At 41.1% G+C, this 20,812-nt stretch overlaps 1 protein-coding gene across 1 annotated transcript in view; it reads right to left on the bottom strand.

The window, feature by feature from the left end:
• The window catches only part of SLC17A8 (solute carrier family 17 member 8), a gene marked incomplete at both ends in the record, with an annotated part of 28,519 nt that extends 11,616 nt beyond the window's left edge, over positions 1–16,903 (bottom strand). Inside the window, 4 exons of the mRNA XM_082753145.1 lie at positions 304–418; positions 7,336–7,454; positions 9,828–10,080; positions 16,761–16,903. Of these exons, the coding sequence (XP_082609271.1) occupies positions 304–418; positions 7,336–7,454; positions 9,828–10,080; positions 16,761–16,903 (630 nt within the window). The remainder of the gene's footprint in view (positions 1–303; positions 419–7,335; positions 7,455–9,827; positions 10,081–16,760) is intronic.
• Between the last annotated feature and the right edge of the window lie 3,909 nt (positions 16,904–20,812).

The raw sequence follows: 20,812 nt of genomic DNA, 5'->3' as shown, positions 1-20,812 counted from the left end.
AAACTTACTTGAATCAAATGGTAAGGTGTGCTGGGGTAAAAATGCTGTTTAACATGTACATGTACCATGGATGGCACAAATATTCTAAACTAGACAAAACTCCAGCACTATAAACCTAAATTCTTTACCTTCTTTTAAGATAAATTTAAAAATATAAAGTAGCATGATTTTAAAATATCATCCTAAAAATACCAATGGAAAAAATGAGTACCAAGTAAAACTGCAGAGAGATCAGAAAACCTGACCAAAATTTTTATGTTTTAGAACCAAATCTCTCAAAACAAAAGTGGTGAGTGTTCATACCTCCACCAGTCCTTGCAGAATTCTTACAAACATCACACAGCCATAATGCACTCTTGCCGCAGAAGGGATGAACATGTTCAGTGTAGATGTTAGAAAAATAGCTGCTCCAAATACCCTTTGGGAAAAAAAAAAAAAGAAAAAAAAAAAAAGGTAACAATAGAAGAGAATATAATTATTATCTACTTTTCAGACTGTACTTAGGTTCAGTTTCAAAGACAATCTCACTGCTGCCCACCAAGTCATAAGCCATTTTATTATTAAAAGGGGGTAAGTCCCCATAATGTCAATGCATTTTTTCCCTGAATGAAAGAGTTTAATGTACATAGAAACAAAGATTCTGAGTTTGTTTGTTTGCTTTTTCTTTATATCAGAGAACTAGACATGGGTGTTTTTATGCCACCAGCTGGTAGCTAAGCTGTTTGTATGAGACCTGAACTGTGAGAAGCACATCTATCCTTGAAAGTACTTGAATTCAGTTATATCAGTAGGGTTTAACTCAAATCAAGTAAAGCCTAATGTAAGTGCCTTTCTGAAATGTGTGAGTGCACTGATTATTTTCACTTCCTGCTGCTAAAACATAGAACAGAACAGTTTAAGATTAACTCCTTTCCAACATCAGTTCTCTAAATAATAGCAGCAAGTGTCCTTTGTAACTATGGCATAGAAGGGATGTTTCTACAAGAGGGTTTCTATGAAAAACATGATATAAACATTTTGTTATCCTCCTCAGGAAGAGCACTTCCTAGAGCTGGGTACAAGTCTAAATGCCCCTGAAGCCTGTAGCTTTTGGGAAATCATTTACAGTTTTCCAGGTATTACCACCCATTAGAGAAACAGGCAGCAGAAACCTCTGTGTGGTAGTTATAGACCTGAGCAGCATCACTGAAACTCCAGGACAGTCAGAGGCCCTGGGATGACACTCAGAGCTGGGTCTGCCTCATTTACCACAGTCTGTGGGAGCTCTCCCTGCATGGACTTGGGGTTTCCTAAGTTTAGCCAAAGAGTGGTGCGCACTTAGTGCATTGTGTCAATAATAAACCATAGTGACAATAGACATGATAGACAGCTGGGACACAGGGAAGTCATCACAGTACGGGATGGGCTGCAGGCTTGCCAGGCACTGATGCTGAAGCGCAAGGAAAAAACATCCCTGAGTGCTCACTTATGTTCCCTTATATAGTTCATAAAAGGACATCTGGAGAGCTGAGGCTGTTGTACCATGGAAAACACCACTGGAAACCAAGAAAGAGACTGAGAACAACCTTTTGAAACAACCATTTCACAGAATCACAGAATCACAGAATTTCTAGGTTGGAAGAGACCTCAAGATCATCGAGTCCAACCTCTGACCTAATACTAACAGTCCCCACTAAACCATATCCCTAAGCTCTACATCTAAACGTCTTTTAAAGACTTCCAGGGATGGTGACTCCACCACTTCCCTGGGCAGCCTGTTCCAATGTCTAACAACCCTTTCGGTAAAGAAGTTCTTCCTAACATCCAACCTAAAACTCCTCTGGCGCAACTTTAGCCCATTCCCCCTCGTCCTGTCACCAGGCACGTGGGAGAATAGACCAACCCCCACCTCGCTACAGCCTCCTTTAAGGTATCTGTAAAGAGCAATAAGATCACCCCTGAGCCTCCTTTTCTCCAGGCTGAACAAGCCCAGCTCCCTCAGCCGCTCCTTGTAGGACTTGTTCTCCAGGCCCCTCACCAGCTTCGTCGCCCTTCTCTGGACCCACTCGAGCACTTCGATGTCCTTCTTGTAGCGAGGGGCCCAAAACTGAACACAGTACTCGAGGTGCGGCCTCACCAGAGCCGAGTACAGGGGGACGATCACCTCCCTAGCCCTGCTGGTCACACTGTTTCTTATGCAAGCCAGGATGCTGTTGGCCTTCTTGGCCACCTGAGCACACTGCTGGCTCATATTCAGCCGACTATCCACCATCACTCCCAGGTCCTTCTCTGCCTGGCAGCTCTCCAACCATTCCTCTCCCAGCCTGTAGCTCTGCTTGGGGTTATTGCGCCCCAGGTGTAGGACCCAGCACTTGGCCTTGTTGAACTTCATGCAGTTGACCTCAGCCCATTGGTGCAGCCTATCCAGATCCTCCTGCAGAGCCTTCCTACCCTCAAGCAGATCGACACACGTGCATAGCTTGGTGTCATCTGCAAACTTACTGAGGGTGCACTCAATGCCCTCGTCCAGATCATCGATGAAGATATTAAAGAGGACCGGCCCCAGCACCGAGCCCTGGGGAACGCCACTAGTGACTGGCCTCCAACTGGACTTGACTACATTTACCTAATGGTATTAATTTAAATTAATACCATTAATACCTAATTTAATTTAAATTTAAATTAATACCTAATGGTATTAATTTAAATTAATACCATTAGGAAGTTTGAGCTATATTTGATTTATCAGAATCATAGAATGCCAAGTTGGTAGGGACCCATAAGGATTTCATATATCTTCACACCTGGCTGACTGAAGCCTTTCTGTGCCACAAATGGACTTCAAAAGCTGTGTCACACACTCTGAGTATCAAGAGTTCATGACTCTAGTATGATGTTGAGAGTCAAGAACTCCCTTATGGCAAAGGGCCTCAGTTTCCAGCTACACTGATGCTAGCTGGCGTCATGCTGCTGTTTGAGGACCATAATTCACATTCCTTTTTCAAACTGTTCAAATGTAATGATGTTGAACAAGTTCTGAATTGGCTTGCTATGCCAGTCGCATTTCAAAAATGACACATTAAGCTTCATTCTGATGTATGAATGGTATTAGATAGATATTTGATCTGAAATCATGAGATCTGGATAGTAGAAATATTTTCTCCTTTTTCATTTTTCTACTAAGTACATTCACAGATCTTACTATGCATAGCTATTATCATCTTCCACTTCAAAATATTTATAAACTTTCATAGAATCAGAATCATTAAGGCTGGAAAAGACGTCCAAGATCATCTGATCCAACCATTCCCCTACCACCAATGTCACCCACTAAACCATGTCCCTAAGCACCACATCTTGCTTAAGCAACCCTTGCCTTGAACACTCCCAGGGACAGTGACACTACCACTTCCCTGGGCAACCTGTTCCAGTGCCTGACTACTCTTTCTGAAAAGAAATGTCTCCTATTTCCAACCTAAACCTCCCGTGGCACAACTTGAGGCCCCTAGTCCTATTACTGTGTGAGAAGCAGCTGACTCTCAGCTCCCCATGCCTTCCTTTCAGGTAGTTGTAGAGGGCAATAAGGTCTCCCCTGAGCCTCCTCTTTTCCAGACTAAACAATCCCAGTTCTTTCAGCCACTCCTCGTAGGACTTGTGTTCCAGGCCCTTCACCAGCTTTGTAGCCCTTCTCTGGACATGCTCCAGGGCACCGATGTCCTTCTTGTATCGAGGGGCCCAAAGCTGAACACAGCACTCAAGGTGCAGCCTCACCAGAGCAGAGTACAGGGGGACAATCACCTCCCTGGTCCTGCTGGCTACGCTATTCCTGATACAAGCCAGGATGCCATTGGCCTTCTTGGCCACCTGGTCATACTGACAGCTCATGTTCAAGGCATGAGATCCTTTTCTTCTGCACAGTTTTCCAGCCACTCTGCCCCAAGGTTTTGGCATTGCATGGGGTTGTTGTGTCACAACTTTTTATTGTCAGATTATTTTTCTTTTTTCTTTTTTCTTTTTTCTTCCTTCCTTCCTTCCTTCCTTCCTTCCTTCCTTCCTTCCTTCCTTCCTTCCTTCCTTCCTTCCTTCCTTCCTTCCTTCCTTCCTTCTCTTTCTTGCTTTCTTTCTTGCTTTCTTTCTATAAGGATTTGGTTGTTTATATTTCAGTTTCTTTTTGGAAACATTCACAGGAAATATACATCACCTCATATTTTGAATCTGGGCTTATTATTGATAGCAGTATTAATGGTAGCATTATAGCGCAAAGAATCTACAGTCATAGATCAACACTATTTTATCTAAATTCTGTACACCTATTGAGGAAAACAACAGCCAATGCCTAGACAGCTCATAATCTGAATGACAAGAAAGCACTTAGCAAATGAACACAAAAGCAAAGAGGCTGGGCAGGCTGACAGAGGGAAGTGACAAAGGAATGCATTTATATAAAAAGCGGTCTGAAAATCTGAAATGGCACACAAAGCCTATGATCGTATCTTGACATTTAGGAGACTGTTTTCGAAGCCAAGTAAGCATCTAGCTGAGAAATAAGTATTACTTAGCTCTCTGTTATAATCAGAGGAGAAAAAAAGTTTTGCACTTTGCCTCTTCCTCACCACTAATACTGATGTCAAATGTGTTATCATAACACAGTTAACCATCTCAGGGAACTACAGCAAATTATGTTAAAATGTAAGTTAATGAGCAAGTGGAAGAATAAACCATAAGAAAGAGAACATGTTTTCTTATCCAAACAGCTAGCTCTGGGTATTGAGCTTCCAATCTTTGCTACTTAATTTAATGCCAACCAGAATATGTGTATTGTAAATGTATGATTTATACTGTTAGAACCATACACTCTTGTGTTACTGTTTAAGAGGCTAAGTATTGTTTTCACAAATAGCCAGCATCTTTCCAGCAGTTCACTGCCTTTAATCCCAAAGAATATCCCAGTTCTTTTCAGTTAATTGACATATTCTTTTCTCCTCACCACCATGATCCTTGGCCAGCTGCTACTTTTGGATCAAAACAGAATTCTTCAGCAAAAGATTCCTCTGGTCAGCAGGGTGCTGTTACTGAAAACTGATAAAATGGAGTGCCTTATGTTTCATGTCTCCTTGTCACCACCAAACAATGATGAAATTTTGTTAGTATGCATGTGTGAGGATAAGCAGCAAGATAAAGGGACATAGTCACTAAGTGGTTCATGAACTTTTTGGGAGAATGCAGATCCATACAAATTTGGGCATGTATAAAGCAATTTATTCAGTTTCAGATGGCTTTGATGCCAAACCATATATCACTCATTATATTCAGCTGTTCTGAGATCCATCTTAATCCCACATTATTATAAATAACTATTTGCATTAGAGAAATGCCTGAGGTGAGGAAGGGTCCATGTTTGTTCAAGATTCCACAGTGCTGAGTGGGATTTAAACAGGTGACAAGAGTCTATATGTAAATCTATAAAGTCAATAACAGGACAGAATAATATCATTACTAGTGTGCAGTTGGGAAATAGAAAGTATTTGTCTTTCTGGGGGAGGTGGGTTCACAGACAAACCCCAGCTCTCTGTTTCCTGCCCTGTGGTCTTAGCAAGCAGATGTCATCCCCCTGAAACAGAAACTCAGTACCACTGCTGAATCTACCCAAGCTGAAATTGGTTGGACAAACAACAAATAAAGGAAAAACGTGGAGTCAGACAGATTTGTGATCCCTATTACTACAAACAGGAATTCTCTTTGAGATCATCCTTTGGGGTGTTGTTCCTTGAGCAAATTCTGCTCCTAAATGCAGTTATGCTAATCAAATCTATGATGCGGTGTTGTATTGTCTGAAATTTCTGAAAGAAATAGTCTGAAAGTATCCTGGGGACAGAAGTATAGCTTTCTGTGCATATGCATAATATGTACCTAAGAAAGCAGTCAGCTGACAGAATAAATTGAGCTAGAGGGTAAACTTAGCTGATTTTACTGGTTGTAAGAAAATAAAGGGAATGAAAGCCAAATTAATAATATGCTGAATTATTCAGCCAACAGTGTGCACATCTGTGGTTTTGGGCCCTTCTGCTGCAAAATCTGGTGGCAAGACTGGAAACACTGGGGAAATGATTAAGCTTAGCTAATTTGTTTGGCTTATTCAACAGAGTGAAAACTACCCTGTTTAGGCACTTTATGTAGTAGAGAAATGAAAAACAGATTGCTAGTAGTGTTGAAGAAAGAGTACAAACTGAATGCAGAGGAACTTTGTGTTATGAATAGAGGAGAGTTGGGGCTGAACTTCTGGAGAATTCTATGGGATGACTCTATTCTGGAGTCATTTCATAAAGGATATGGGTGGGAAGAATGTCCGGTCTTGTAACCCCTATAACTCTCTGTAGAATACAGAGAGCAAAGTACTTTGAACTTGGACAAAACCATGTAGTTCTGGTCTCAAAGATATTTTTTTTCCTATTATGAAAGCCTTTGTAGATAAGTCAGATTTTATTTGTGGAGAATGGTATGAGTGCCAATCCTCTTTCATCTGCAGATCCCAAACATCCTTCACATGTACATCTCATGAGCTCATTTACAACCTGCTGTCTTCAGACAATCTCCCTGTTTTAGATGCGATCATAGTCCAAATTCTGAAGATTTTCTGAAGTAAAGCCTAAGACTAAAGTTATCTTTGGCAAAATTAGCTACTTTTTTATTATCCTTTTCAAAAACAGTTGAATTAAAAAAAAAAAAATGCCAGCCCACAAACACAATGAGCATGGAAGAAATCCATATAGATGCTCATTGTTTGCCAAAGAGAAATCATTAGGCTCTATTAGAAAAGTTCTAGGCAATCCTAATTACAGACATAAGTATTGTATCCAGCCACAGACAAGATGTCCATGTGCATGAGGATGGGTTTGTGCCTTCAGAACATGTAATTCCTACGTGCACAGCTTCAAAAATTCTGGAAGACATTTCAATTCACTGGGAAATTTTAAAGGAGAAAAGTCAAATTTCATTGGAAAAAAAATTCACTTGCAGGTAAACTGAGCTATGAAGCACTAAGGCAACTTCTGAAAGATAAATGTTACCAAGCATTGTTTGAAACACCAGGTATGATTTTCCTAACAGTCTCCAGAAAGCATTATTGTTTAGAAAACAAGAAATGTGTACATATTTGAGATGAATGAGCTAAATTGAGACTATCAGAAATCAGATCAATAATAGATTTTTATTTTTTTTGGTTATAGACATATTGCAAGTTCAGCTTCAGATTCCTGAAACACTTTTATTCACTACTTTGCAATCATCATTTAAACTTTGTAAACCAGTCATTTGTAAAGCTGCAGATCTTACCTCTTTCAATTACTGTTTTCTTACCTGTTAGCAGCCAATTTGTTTGAGATGAACCCTCCTGGAATTTGTGTCACAATGTAACCCCAGAAAAAAGAGCCATGTATGAGTCCCACTGTCTCTGGATCCCAATTGAATTGGGCTTTCTGCAAAGGAAAACAAAACAAAACCAAAAAAAAATGCTGTAAAATGAAGCATACTGATTATGAGGTAAACACTATTTGAAAGTCAAATGGAAGTCACCCCATCCTGCAAATCAAGAGAGCCCCCTTGTTCTGGTGTTGCTGAGCTTGAACCCTCTCCCAGTTAAAGCAAAATGATATCAAATTGCTTTATGAGATTACTGTTTCTGCTCTTAGCTTATAATCAGGATGAATGAGAGGAAAAAGTTTCAGCCAAAAGGCAGCTGGTGATGGACCTTCATCTTTGCTTCTTGCCACTGCTTCCTTTTGGGCTGAAACCTTTGTTTTCAGGCCTGCTTAGTGTTATAACAAGGACCTGCTACCTTTCAATGAACACATCCATTTACACAGTTATCAAGGTTGCTCATACTCTTTGAATTGATCTGGTTATGCTGGTTCTGTATTATCCACGGTTTTTCTCATCAGGGTCAAACTCTGACCATCCAGCATCTACATTAAGTAGTAGTATGGGCGCAGAAAATAGGGAGCAGTAGTATGGGAGAAGGAGAGGAGGGTGTAACACCTGAAGACAAGACAGTATAGAAATAAATCTAGGTAACATTAGCTAGCTGACTAGTGCATCTTTTATTTAAAGTGATGCCAGTCATTAAGCTGGATTTGGATACAGAAGGCCACCCCTAGGCTGGTCAGAGATGCTTCAGAGTCAAAAATGTCTACAGCCAAGACAAACGCTTTTGCAATGCACCTCAGCATTGGATAGCAAGCAGTTTCAGTCTTCTCGAAACTCATCCTGAATAAGGTCATTCCTGTTCTGTGATGAACCCGTTTTGGTGTACTTTGCTTGAAAGAGCAATGGTCAAAGCCCAGAACAAAACATAGGGGCAGTAAAGAAAACGTGACCCAAGGTACCCCTCCTGCCCTTCATTGTGGGAGGTCAGAACAGTGCCTGACTCATTATAATCACACTAACATAAGGTTAGCGTCGACATTTTTTCCTTGAACCCTCAGTTCAGAAGGGCTGTTCTGGAGCAAAAAGAAACCATGATGTTTTGCTTCATGCTTATTTTCATGATAACTACATGTCAGGGAAAGGTATTTAATCGTCTTAAGAGAAAACGGCACAAATTGTCTCTTAGATTCTGAACTACAACTGTCACTAAAACACTACATAAATATGAAAACTAAAGTGACAGATCTTAACATCTTTTTTTTTTTTCTATATTACTTCCTGTGTGTAAAAGCAAGAACCAGTTTTCCTCAGTAGGTTGTTTTTTTTTCCAAACAAATAAGCTACAAAACAGTTCATTTGACTTGCTGGGAGAAAGATGGCATTAATTAGCCAGGCATGTTTTACAGGGGCTGAAGGATTTTCCTGCCACCAATGTAAACTCTTTCAAGAGATCTGCTTTCCTGTGCTGAGCTGCATTTCTGTTTTTAATACCTAATTTTCTGCTACTGTCTTTCATTTTAGTTTCTAAGTAGTGTTAATTTCTGAAGGCAAAGACACCATGAGACATGGAGAAAGTTCCCATATCAGGAGGGGTTCACATATCACGCCCAAAACAGAGCAGAGATTTGTGATATCTCAAGGGGAATACATGTATGTGGAAATGTCAGGTAAGAGTCAATATTCCTGTGAATGATATATTATAAAAGGATCCAAAAATAAGTCAATTTTATACATTCATGTTCATAAAGTCCAGAATGAGATTTGTGATATCACAACCCTGAAACAAAGCAGGAATGGAGAAACAAAGATATGCTTTGAATCTACATTTCCTTGGGTGCATTTTTAAAAGTTTGTAGGCATCTGCTATGAAGCATGTCATCTACTGCAAATTTGAAATAGCTTGCCACCTAATTCCAAATACTTCTAGACAACAATCCACTGTCAATAACCCATAAAACCTGTTGCCAGATTGCCAAATGACTACTTTAAGGTCTTGAAAGTCATCCACTAATCTGAATAGAGTGTGCCCAGCACTACGTACAGCCGTTGATCATTCCTTCTGTAGTGGCATGAGGGTGCATTTCCCTGAGAGACAGTGAACAGTAGAAGCTTCTGTCAATGCAACCAAATTTGTCTGTGACAAAAAGATTGGGGACCTGATAAACATACAAGCCAATTCAGCTCTCATTTCTATTACTTACCCTCTGTGTGACATTGCAAATGCTCAGACCTTACAGACTTTCAGTGTGTCTTAGAGACCTAAATAGGGGCTAAGCATGTGCACTTGTATAGGAATCCAGACTCACGTGTCTCCCTGTCTAAAGTGTTAACCTATACATATACATATACAGTACTTTGATATGTGGCACTTCAATGATTCTGCAATGGGGCCTGGTCACAACAGGGAAAGGAGGATGGTTTCTCACCTGCAGCTCTGGTTTACCATTGACATAAACAGTGCTATTGTTCACCATTTCTACAATGGCAACGCCCAGGTTGCACCTAATCCCGAAGGAAATGCAAAAGCCCAGGCCGCTCATGATGGCAATGATGTAGCGCTTGGGCAGTCCGCAGCAGTAGCAGTTACACAGGGCTGGCCTGCGGGCACTGGCCTGCACAGGCCGCCCCTCTTCTGTCAGCTCAATGTGATCCTCCTCTACGTTGGTGCCATCAATTTTCCTAGATGAAAAGAGCAAGAGAAAATGAAAATGTAAACACAGTAGAATATAGATGGTAGGTACTGCAGTCAGCTGCTAAATCACCTCTGTCTGAGGTGTTTGCCTCTTGGTACTGTAATGAATTAAAGCTGGTCAGACTTTGAAAGGTTGGCACAGCCTGCATGTTTTTTCACCAACACTGAAGTTTCTAAGCAATAGACACTTGGCTGAACAGCTAGCTACAAAAATGCTTGCAGGATGTTCATGAGAATGATCATAAGAGGTGTATTGAGTTCTGTTGTGATGAATCCTGCTGGTTGTTAGGAACATATACATATGGAAAAAAAAAAAAGAAAAAAGAAAAAAAAGATTATAACTTCTAATTAGATCCACTAAGCAGAGCTGTCAGTAGGTTTCAAGGAAAGGGCAAGTACAGCACAAAGCATGGTGTTATTTGTTTATTTATTTTTCTCAACCCCAAACTTGCTGTGAGTTTGTTTTGACCTGTGAGACAAACATCAGGGCTAAGCTGCAGAGGGGCTGAGGTGCGGAAGAGCCAGGTCCCGGCTTTTTCTGCCTGGAGGGATTTGACACCAAGTTTTCCTCTGCTCTGAAACATCCACTCACCACGAGGCTTTAACTCATTACAAAACCCAACCTTTTCTTTAAAGTATTTAACACTCAAATAAATCTGAAGATTAAGTGACTTTCTGGTCTGTTGATTCCCCCTCAGCAAAACTGACCACCCCTCAGCAGAAGAGGCTGAAAGAGCTTTGCCTGGGAGCAAATTTAGTGCGGACACTGCAGTGAGACTGGGGAGAATAGGGAGGAAAGAGCCAAGGACAGGGGCCCTCCCATTTACTTGGGAATAGGAGCAAATATTCTCCCTATAGCACTGCACCACCAGCAGTGAAATGGAGGACCCCATGGGGGGCAAACAGCTGCTGCCATCAGCCAAAGCAGGAGCAGTGGCTTAAGAGGCAAATGGTCTCATCAGTACAGCTGTTGCCCATCACTATTTCCTGCACTTATGGAAGTTTTTCCTGTGGTAGTGCAATTAAAAATTAATTTGATCTCCCAATCTGATTGGAGATACTAACATCCTGTGCTATATGAACAGGGAATGTCTCTAGTAAGAAAGATGAGATCAGAAGGAACTGAAAACACACTATTAGACTGGAGATAAATACTTCTTTCCTAACATTAACTTCTCATGCTTTTGTTTTAAATGCAAAATAAGGGCTTTCTAACATGCTGAAATATTCAAGCACATGGTTAGCTCTGAATACATGAAAAGCCCACTGAACACTTCCCATGAGCTTAAGGTTAAGTGTTCACTAAAGTGTAGCCCCAAATCTTGATGAGCGTTACATTAGGAAGCCTTTCAGCTTTGGCTTTGCTGTGAAGCAATGAGCGCATGATCCAGCTCCTTTTGTGTATGCCATGGAGTTGCTCACGCTACTAGGGAAATATGAACAGATACTCAATATAAAAGAAGCCCATCTTGCTGTATAAGATGATGAAATGATTAAATTCACTCCTTTCTGATAAGGAGTAACTTATTTCCTTTTTTCACACATCTGGCCTGAAATGTATTTGAAATCCAATGGACTTCAATGTTCCATATAATAATCAGCTATTAAAGAATGTTGCCAAAGCATATATGGATGGGCTGCACCTGGCTGATCTACACAGTAGTTGGTTGGCTCTTTCAGGAGAACAATTTTGGTTTAATCACAGCTTTTGATTAATCATTCCAATTGCTTTAAGTCTAATGTACTGCCCATAACTTACTGGATAGTATCCTATACTAAAGGTTTTGCAAATATAGATTGTATATATGGCTTCTTGGGGTGTTTCCTGTGAATTTAAACATATCTTTCCGGTATGAATTTTCCCGTATATTTTCAGTATTTCTAGGCTTTATAGCTACATGCTAAGGTGTGCATCATTTGCTATATTACTTCTTTTTAATTTGTACCATAAAACTGCTACTGTAGCCTTACTCTTAGCAACAAAAAAAAAGCATATTACAGTCCATCAGTTTACATGTCTAACAAGCACTAGAACCAGGGTGTTTAGGCCAGAAGGGATTTCTGGGGGTTATTTGATTTAACCCCTTGCTCAAAGCAGTGCTAACTTCTAAGTTAAATCAGTTCTTTGTAAGCTGGAGTTTGCATTAAAGCAAGGTAACACAGGAAATGTGATATGACTATGGTGTTATTGAAGGTGATTGAGATCTTATGATTCATTGGCAGGGAGACAGCATTGTTAGTGAAATGAGAGTACAGAGAGTAATGTAGTCAGGCACTTAAAAAAACGAGACACCATATATTCCTTGCTTAGTGTACTCATATCAGTAGGTGTACACTGACTAAAAGTTCAAAAATAAAAGCCTCAGGAAGTGAAAAGACAATTGAATAATTATTTTTAGAGCTGTTGTTATCTCAAAAGAGTTATTAACAAACAAAATAAGTAAGTTTACTGTTTTACTCTAGCATAATCTAAGTTACTGAATTAATTAAATCAAAGCACAATTCATCAATTTTTCATACCTTTACCACACCATTTATATGAGAGAAATTAAACGTTAATTTCTGCATTATTTTGGGCAGCTGGCAAAGATTAGACACATCATGTGAAGCCAAAACATCTGTTCCTATCTGGACATTTTCAGCTGGCTGTCACTTCACATAGGCATGAAAACATCCTTCTTCTCCAAATTCACTGTTAGAAGTGATGAGCCAGGAGGACTAGCACTATGGTCCAACATTGTTTCTGCAGTGAAATTAATTGTTTTGCTATTGTATTCAACTACTCATTAATAAAAGCAGGTTGAGGACTAACTTGTGACCCCAAATATTCACAGAATATTTTGTACCCTCAAAGCTTAACATTAACCCCTCTGTGGAAGATTTCTCTCAGAGAAAATGATTTTGCAATAGCAATTCAAAAATAGAGATGGGGTGAAACATTAGCAGTACAAGCAATCATGGAGCCAGTGTTTAACCTTGATTTTTGGTCTTAATTTATTAAACACTGTAGATATAAAATGAAGGTATGTCAAATCCACAAAAAGATTGATACATATATTTTGGTAGTGACACTGAAGTTTTCACTTGTTATACACCAATAATTTAGAAGAAAGCTGCTTTAATTATCTGACTAACACTGGAGAGTATTTTGCTGCATGGGAATATGTTTAGTCTTGACATCACTCTGCTCTTTTCATCAAACATCCAACACTCGATAAGTAAGAAAAGCTTGACTATTTGAAGATACCAGCATCCATGTCCCATGCCCAAATGTCATAACTACTGTATTTGAAATTTCTCCAACTGACATTCTTTTCTTTTCTATTTTAATGGCTTTACTCTGGCATATACAGAGTTTTGGAAGTATGAAATAAATTTTTAAAATTCAAATCGGTAATAATAATAATAACAGAACACATACACATCTACCAGTTTGTATTTATTCAGTTTAGCATAGAAAGTAGTCATTTCTTCAAACTGTGTAAGTGGAATAGAACTACAACATTCCATTTCATTTGATTAAAACAACATACATTCTATAAAAACAGGCAAATTTTAATAATGTTAATACCTGCCATGTGTTAGAATGCATTCCCAAATGACTTTTACCAGATAGTACAGGCTTTTACAGGCAACAGCATCTGTAGGTGTTCAAACCTCACACCTACATAACCAACAACAGTCACCACATACAACAATTATTGATGATCCTGATGTAGAAGCCTATTCACTGACTATTGAAAAAATATTATTTATCCAAAAGCAAATACAATCTTCTGAGATTTCATCTGCTCTATGGGGATTGCCCAGGTGATAATTTTCTATAGCAAATCCAGTTGTATTCATACAATATCCCAGGGCAGATTGGCAAACACTCTTAAGTCGCTTGGTGCATGGGACCTGTGAAGCTGACTTCTGTGTTATATTTGCATGAAACTCATGGCATGTTTCAAGCATTTACACATGATGGGACTACTGCATCTCTCAGGCATTGCAATCTCACTCTGCAGGGCACAATCCTGGTGCCTTCCCAGCACAGCCTCAATGCAATGGATGCATGCCCCACAGGTGCTGCGGCACTGCACATGCATAGTGTGCCCTTGTGCAAGGGGCACACTATGCATGCGCAGTACCTTTGTACAAGGGGCCTCACAAAACGGTCTCAGGGCACCCCACACTGTATTCATGGTGTTGCTTGCTCTGTGATGCATTACACTTTCTGTACTTCTGTGCAAAGGAAAACGTTCAGAAGATCAAGACTATGCTACAGAGCAGGCAGAGGAGCCCTGTCCAACTCAAGGGTAATTCACCCAGCTTCAGGTTGCAGTTTTTAGTAGGTTGGGCAGTTTAATTCATTAAAGAAGGTCTGCAGGAGTCAGAGCTACACCTAGTAGAACCCAGACTACGTACAGCTGTGCTGTGGGCATAGCCCATATTACTTTTCTTATTAACAGTGATATTATTGGGAAGTAAACACACTTAGTTACTCCCAACTTCATTGGTAAGCCCCCAGTTGCTGCTGGCTGGTTAAGGACTCCTGTAATCCTCAGGAGAGGCAGAAACTAAGATTTTACTTGAATTCATGATTTTTTCTTTGCACACACTAAGTACAAACAAGGCCCAAAGTGTTCCTACCTGTCAAGAAGAGCTGCAGGAAAAAGAGGTTTCTTTTCTGGGAAACTTATTCAGGTTTGCAGAGCCCCAGCTCTGACTGACATTATTCACCCAAGCCTTGATTCATCCAAATTGGTTTTTTTTTTTGTTTGTTTGTTTGGTTGGTTGGTTGGTTTGTTTTCTACCCCACTGTATTTAACTAATTAAGAACAAGCCCTATGTTGCATAAAATATAATTTTGTATGTTTCTATTTATTTTCTGAAACATCTGGTGTATTTGTTGCAGCTGGTGTATTTATTATCTGGTGGTACTCTAGCAACAAATGGATCTTCTTCTGAGATCTTGCAAATGAAACTGCTGGCAACAGCCCAGAGAAAGGTTGCCTCTCAGGTCTCTCCATCTCTGCCCCCTTTGCCTCCTCACCAGGTGCCAGCTACCCTGAGGTAACCTGTGGGGAGACTCGTGTTTTGCAGCACCCACAAAATAGTACACCTAGGAAAGGCACTGACATTCAGATATTTAGAACAGAAAATAATGAAGTCCAGCAAACTTTCTTGTATCTCAGCTCAGATTTGTTCTGTTTTGATTCAGCAGCAACACTGATGAAGTTGGGTACCAGTACTATCATCTACATAGGAGCCAGCATGATATCCTTGATAGCCAGCTGCAAGAGGAAAGTAACCCAGATAATCCAAAGCATGCATGCCATATCCACATAGCAAACCCTTCGTACTGCCACATTATATAATCACTAAATAAAAAGCCTGTATGTATTTGTTCAAATTGACCAACAGAGCCCACAGCAATGAGAATTTATGATTGAATAAATGACTTAGTTTGATGTTTTGAAAGAAAAACATTCCCTGAATCACCATAGAATATCTTAAAAGTCAAAAAAGCAAAATGTCAGACTTCATCTATAATATTGTAAATGAAGAAAAGTTAAGTTGAAGCTCTGTGGAACACAGATACTTTGTTCACATGGCATAGGAACAGTGGAACTGGCAAGGTAATGGTGCATATTAATAACTTCCATAAAAGTGTACATTCTTGTTTACTTGCACATGCATGCTGTAATGCAATACATGCAAATTATTGTATATTTTCTTGTGATCAAATGCATGTTCAGATGTGCCAGAAGCTGCATCTTGACTCAAAATAACATTCCCAAAAGAAAATAACAGGATACATACAAAAGCAAATGCAATTCAAACACTAAAAAGATGTATAATTAAAATACTGTCCTGCTCCTTCCAAAGTTTTAAAACACTTCACATGAAACATGCAAGAAATGGCACTGAACTCTCCAGCTGTCAGCTATCCATTACGCAAGTAAATGTTGTCAGTGGCCATTACTAATTGAAACAATCTTCCATTTAAATGAACAATCTCCATCCCTTTATGAAACTTGGTATTTTTTGCATCTTACTTTCATTCATCAAAAAATATATATTTGTTTGTTTTTTCAAAAAGTGTCAGATTAAGATAAAAATCTTTAATCTTCTTTTTGCAAACAACTGCTTCTTTTTCTTTCTAATGTGTTAGTCTCAATAAATACACACATATACAGATCTGCTTCATATAATTTCTCTTACTGATTCAGAACAAGATCTTCTAAAATGTCCTTGTAATTTAGGGACATTACTCTCATTTCAAGAGTGGCATAATTTTGGAATGTTAATTCCCATTAAATCATTAGCTTTTTCATGCAAGCTAAAAAAGAACAATTCGCATTTAATTATTTAAAACTTTTTTTGTTGTTGTTGTTAAATTAAAACACTTTTTCATGTTTCTTGGAATATTAGAACAATATTTTATAACTTATTTTCACGTCTTCTTTGATTTAATATAAATATTCTATCATCTATAGCCACATGCTGGTGTAACACTGCTGCTTTTAATCTTCTGTCTTGCAGCAAGGTATCTCTCACTATCTGGACTCAGAGATTAATTTTGCAACCCTGTTTTATATTTAGATATTTTTCTATATTTCATTTATCTTTAATAAATGTAACCAGGGGATCCCTCTGGGAGTTTACTATAGGATTTTACCTTCGCAGATTTCCCAGTGAGTCACTAATGGTGTTCTTCACCTCTTCCTTTCCTGGGTTAAAAAATCTTTCCTTCAGTGAACTGAACCCTTTGAAAGGCATTTTGTCTTCCTTCTTCAGTAAATCCCTTATATTAACAAGCATTCGCTTCTGCTGTCATATTTCCTGATGCCAGACTCAGGAGTCTGTGCCGGTCCCCTTCGTGACCTCTGCAGATACCAACCAGTTGCTCAAGAAAGGAGCATGGAAAAGAAAAAAAAAAAAAAAGGAAAGAAAAAAAGAAAAAAGAAAAAAAAAAAAAAAAAAAAAAAAAAGAACACAGATCTTCCCAAGCCAGCAAGTCAGTCAGGAAGAGCCCTGGTGTGAAACCCCTGGGATGTGCTCAGAGACTCAGCAGCACACTTGCAGCAGCTTTGCTGTGCATCCGTGCAGGGTCGGGCACCTGTACGCAGGCAGCTGGTCCAGCGGCTGTGGCAGGAGAGCAGGAGGCACTGCTGAGGGCTGCTGTCCCTGGGCAGGATGCTGCTGCTGCTGCTGCTGCACCACGGGCGGACCTCACACCGCCTTGCCAGGACTCATCCTCCGTGCCTGCCTCCCTCCCTCCCCTCCTCTTTCACACTGAGAAGTGTGCAAGGTGGTGCTATAGTAACGGACACAATACCTGTCCTCCGGCCACGCCAGTTCATTAGCAGGACCTCACCTACGGCAAGGGCAAGAAGTTTATTAAACATTTACGAGTCCTTTCAGCAGGAAGGGAACACAGGCTGCAGCTCCCGCTCACTATTTACCCCCATCTGGATGGGCTCCCTGCTCGTGCGGGCCCACCACTCACTTCCCAGCCCGGGCATTTATATCTGGTGCTGCTGGGCCCATGGGCAGACAGATGCAGAGGTGCATTAGGGTGATGGTGTTTGAACAAGCAGTGGAAGTGGCTGTAAGTGAAATGCACTTTGTTTTTAAAACACAAAGTGGCTGAAAGAGGCAAACCATTCTAACTCGACACGAATTTGTGATGACAGCACACCTTTCCTGCTGTGTAGAAGCATTTAATGGAAACTCCTGTGGAAATGCAGCCTCATCAAGCCTGCGTGTTGTCTGGAGTCAAATGAATCAAGACCTCACTTATCGGGTTGGGTTCTGGAAGCAAAAAAAAAGAAAAGAGATATCTCCCATTTCAGATTAGCTTTGGGCTCCTGTCAGCAATTCCAGCTTCCCTGGCTGGAGAGGAAGGGAGAAACTGTCCTGACTGTCAGAAAAATGGAGTGCTTTATGTTCCCCACCTTCCGCCAAGGAGAGTTAAATTTGGAGCCTGACAGGCCACTGGTGGGGAGGGAAGAGGTGGGACAGCAGCCCCTGCTCCCAAGGAGCTTCATTCCTGCTCTGCCACCGGCCTAGGCTGTCCTCCTTCCCCGTGCAGTCTGGGGAGAGAGAAGGAACAGGAAAAAGAGAAACAAGCTCCAGCAGAAAACAACCTGGGGCTCAGCTGTTTTCAGTTGCCTCGGGGCAATTCCAGGCTCTGAGTCTGGGTGTCTGAACTGTGTAAGTAGGACTGAGAGGGATGTGCATCTGGGCCAAAGCTGGGTGAGGACTGTCCTCCCCTCCACTTGTCCCCTGGCACCCAGCATGGGCTACCAGCCTCTGGGTTTTAGATATCACTGTACATTTAGTATTTATTGCAAATACTAAATAAAAATTAAAAATGCTTTGATATTTAGTACAAATACCAAATGTCTGGATCATCCCAGCTCCACTGTAAGGAAATATTGGGAAAAACACTTCCTCATGGTTGGGAGAGCAAAGAAAGAGCAAGGCATGCACTGAAATCCTTTATTCCAAGTATAAAGAGAGGAGAGGAGAGGAGAGGAGAGGAGAGGAGAGGAGAGGAGAGGAGAGGAGAGGAGAGGAGAGGAGAGGAGAGGAGAGGAGAGGAGAGGAGAGGAGAGGAGAGGAGAGGAGAGGAGAGGAGAGGAGAGGAGAGGAGAGGAGAGGAGAGGAGAGGAGAGGAGAGGAGAGGAGAGGAGAGGTCTTTTTGCTGCAGAACTGGTTATGGTTTCTCCTTTCTGAATAATTCATGTGCTGTACAGCAGCATTGGAAAGCTCAGGTTCAGCACAGGTGACCCACACTGGACCTCGCAGGCAGCCCTCCCACAGCAGAGGTGAGGGCTGCAAAGCCATCTCCCAGCACTGCCCACCCGTGTGCCTTGGAGCCCCCCTGCAGCAGGGCAGCACAACAACCCATGCTTAGGAGCCACACCTCCTTCTCCTCCTCACACTGCTCAGGCTTGAGCCTGGCAATTGCCACAGCTGAATTCCTCCTGTTTTTTTCACTCCAGACCCTGGCCACAGCACAACCCGGCCCATTGGGACACACCAACAGAGCAGCAAGGTCACCGCTGTAGGAGGGAGCAGGGGCCTAATGCAACCCCATGCACGCAGCAAAACTGGATCTCCAGTTTTCAAGCCACCCGGAAAACAATACTGGCAGTGTAATCGCCAAACAGCCAAGGTATGAATATTTGTAGGGATATACATATGTAGAAGCCTGTAATGAAATTGTCTTGCAATTCAGCAAATGTCTATTTGCTGACATTTGGGACAGCATGGGGCAGCTGGACACCCACAGCCATGCTAATAACCCAGATCCAGACTGGAAAGGGTGCAAATTCAAGCACAAGGAATTTGCCTTGAAAGACTGGGGGCTCAACTTGGAAAGTGGGGTTCAAAATCCATCTCTCCCAGCAGCTGTAGAGTGGAAGCTTTTAATTTGCTCTCCCGTATCTTCTGGTTTTGCTTCAAATAAGAGGAGCACAGAGCATACACCCTAAAGGCTCTGTGCTCAAAATTTAATGATTGTTCACTTTCATACGCATACCATAGTTGCACTTAATGTGAAAGTTGAAGCCCATCCTTCATGCAGTTGGGAATCCACCAAGCATCTCCTCTAGGGATATGTTCTAGGTGGCACCTGGCTGGGTACGTTCCCCTCAGGGCTGCTGATGCTCTCATTGGCAACGTTGCTCACCTCACTGCTAACACAACCATCCATTTCTAATAGCGATTTTCACCTCTGCCACTTCTTTACACCTTGAAATCCTTCCACTGCCTGCAGTTCTGCTGTGCCACAGCAGTGGCCCCTTTTGAAATTTCCTGGCCTTTCTCCCAAGGCTTAAAGGGTGTTGCTAATTCCTGCTTTTCTGCAGGGAGGCTGCTAGATGGGAGCAGTGCTGCTTCTCCACTTCCCCCTCCCCAGGCTTGCTGGGCGGCAGAATGCCCCAACCCCAAGCAGCTGATGCTGGACAAGGCAATGGCAACCCCTCTGCAACTAACCCCAGTATGTGTTCTGGGGTGTCAGCTGGGGAACTCATCTTCCTTTACAACACCCAATGTGATAGCCCTGCTGGCCCAAGCTGTCATTACACCTACCTTTTTTTTTTTATTATTATTATTTTATTTTTCCCTGAATTAACCCTATACCTTAGTTTTCTTTTGCACCTGCAAAGAAATATATTGCAAAATTAAAACTACTTCTGGCTCACACAACTTGTAGTTAAAAACTACAAGTCTAAAACTAGAGACTCGTATTCCCAAAGGCCTCTAGTAAGGCTGTATTAAAACTGTATTTTCAAGCCAATATGGACATAAAACCAGCATGCAGACAGCCGCTGGTGAGGGCTCACATGCTGTCATTACCTTGGATGCTCAAGAATAAACTGAGTTGTAAGAAAACTTGGACACTGATCAAATACACACATAGGAGATGCATTATTCTAGCTATAACTGTGCACTGAAGACGTGGAAGATTCAGGATGGCAGCATCCCCTCAACAATGCAAGGCATGAAAGCATCTGAGCTAGCAATAACGATAACTCTCAGCTGTAAGAATAACTTGTACATGTGTAAGGAAATGTACACCTGGAGGCTACTTTGTTACAGTTATTTCTTTGGTTGAAAAGCCTAGAAAAATCATCTTTATACTACTCCTGCTGTTGATTCCTCAAAATGTTTGGGCTAAAGCCTGCCGTATTTCAGGGGAGAATTTTGTTACTGGTTTCC

The sequence above is a fragment of the Aythya marila genome (assembly GCF_965140915.1).
Source record: "Aythya marila genome assembly, chromosome: 1".
In the NCBI taxonomy this organism is placed as follows: Eukaryota; Metazoa; Chordata; class Aves; order Anseriformes; family Anatidae; genus Aythya; species Aythya marila.
This window is presented reverse-complemented; position numbering and strand designations above follow the sequence as displayed.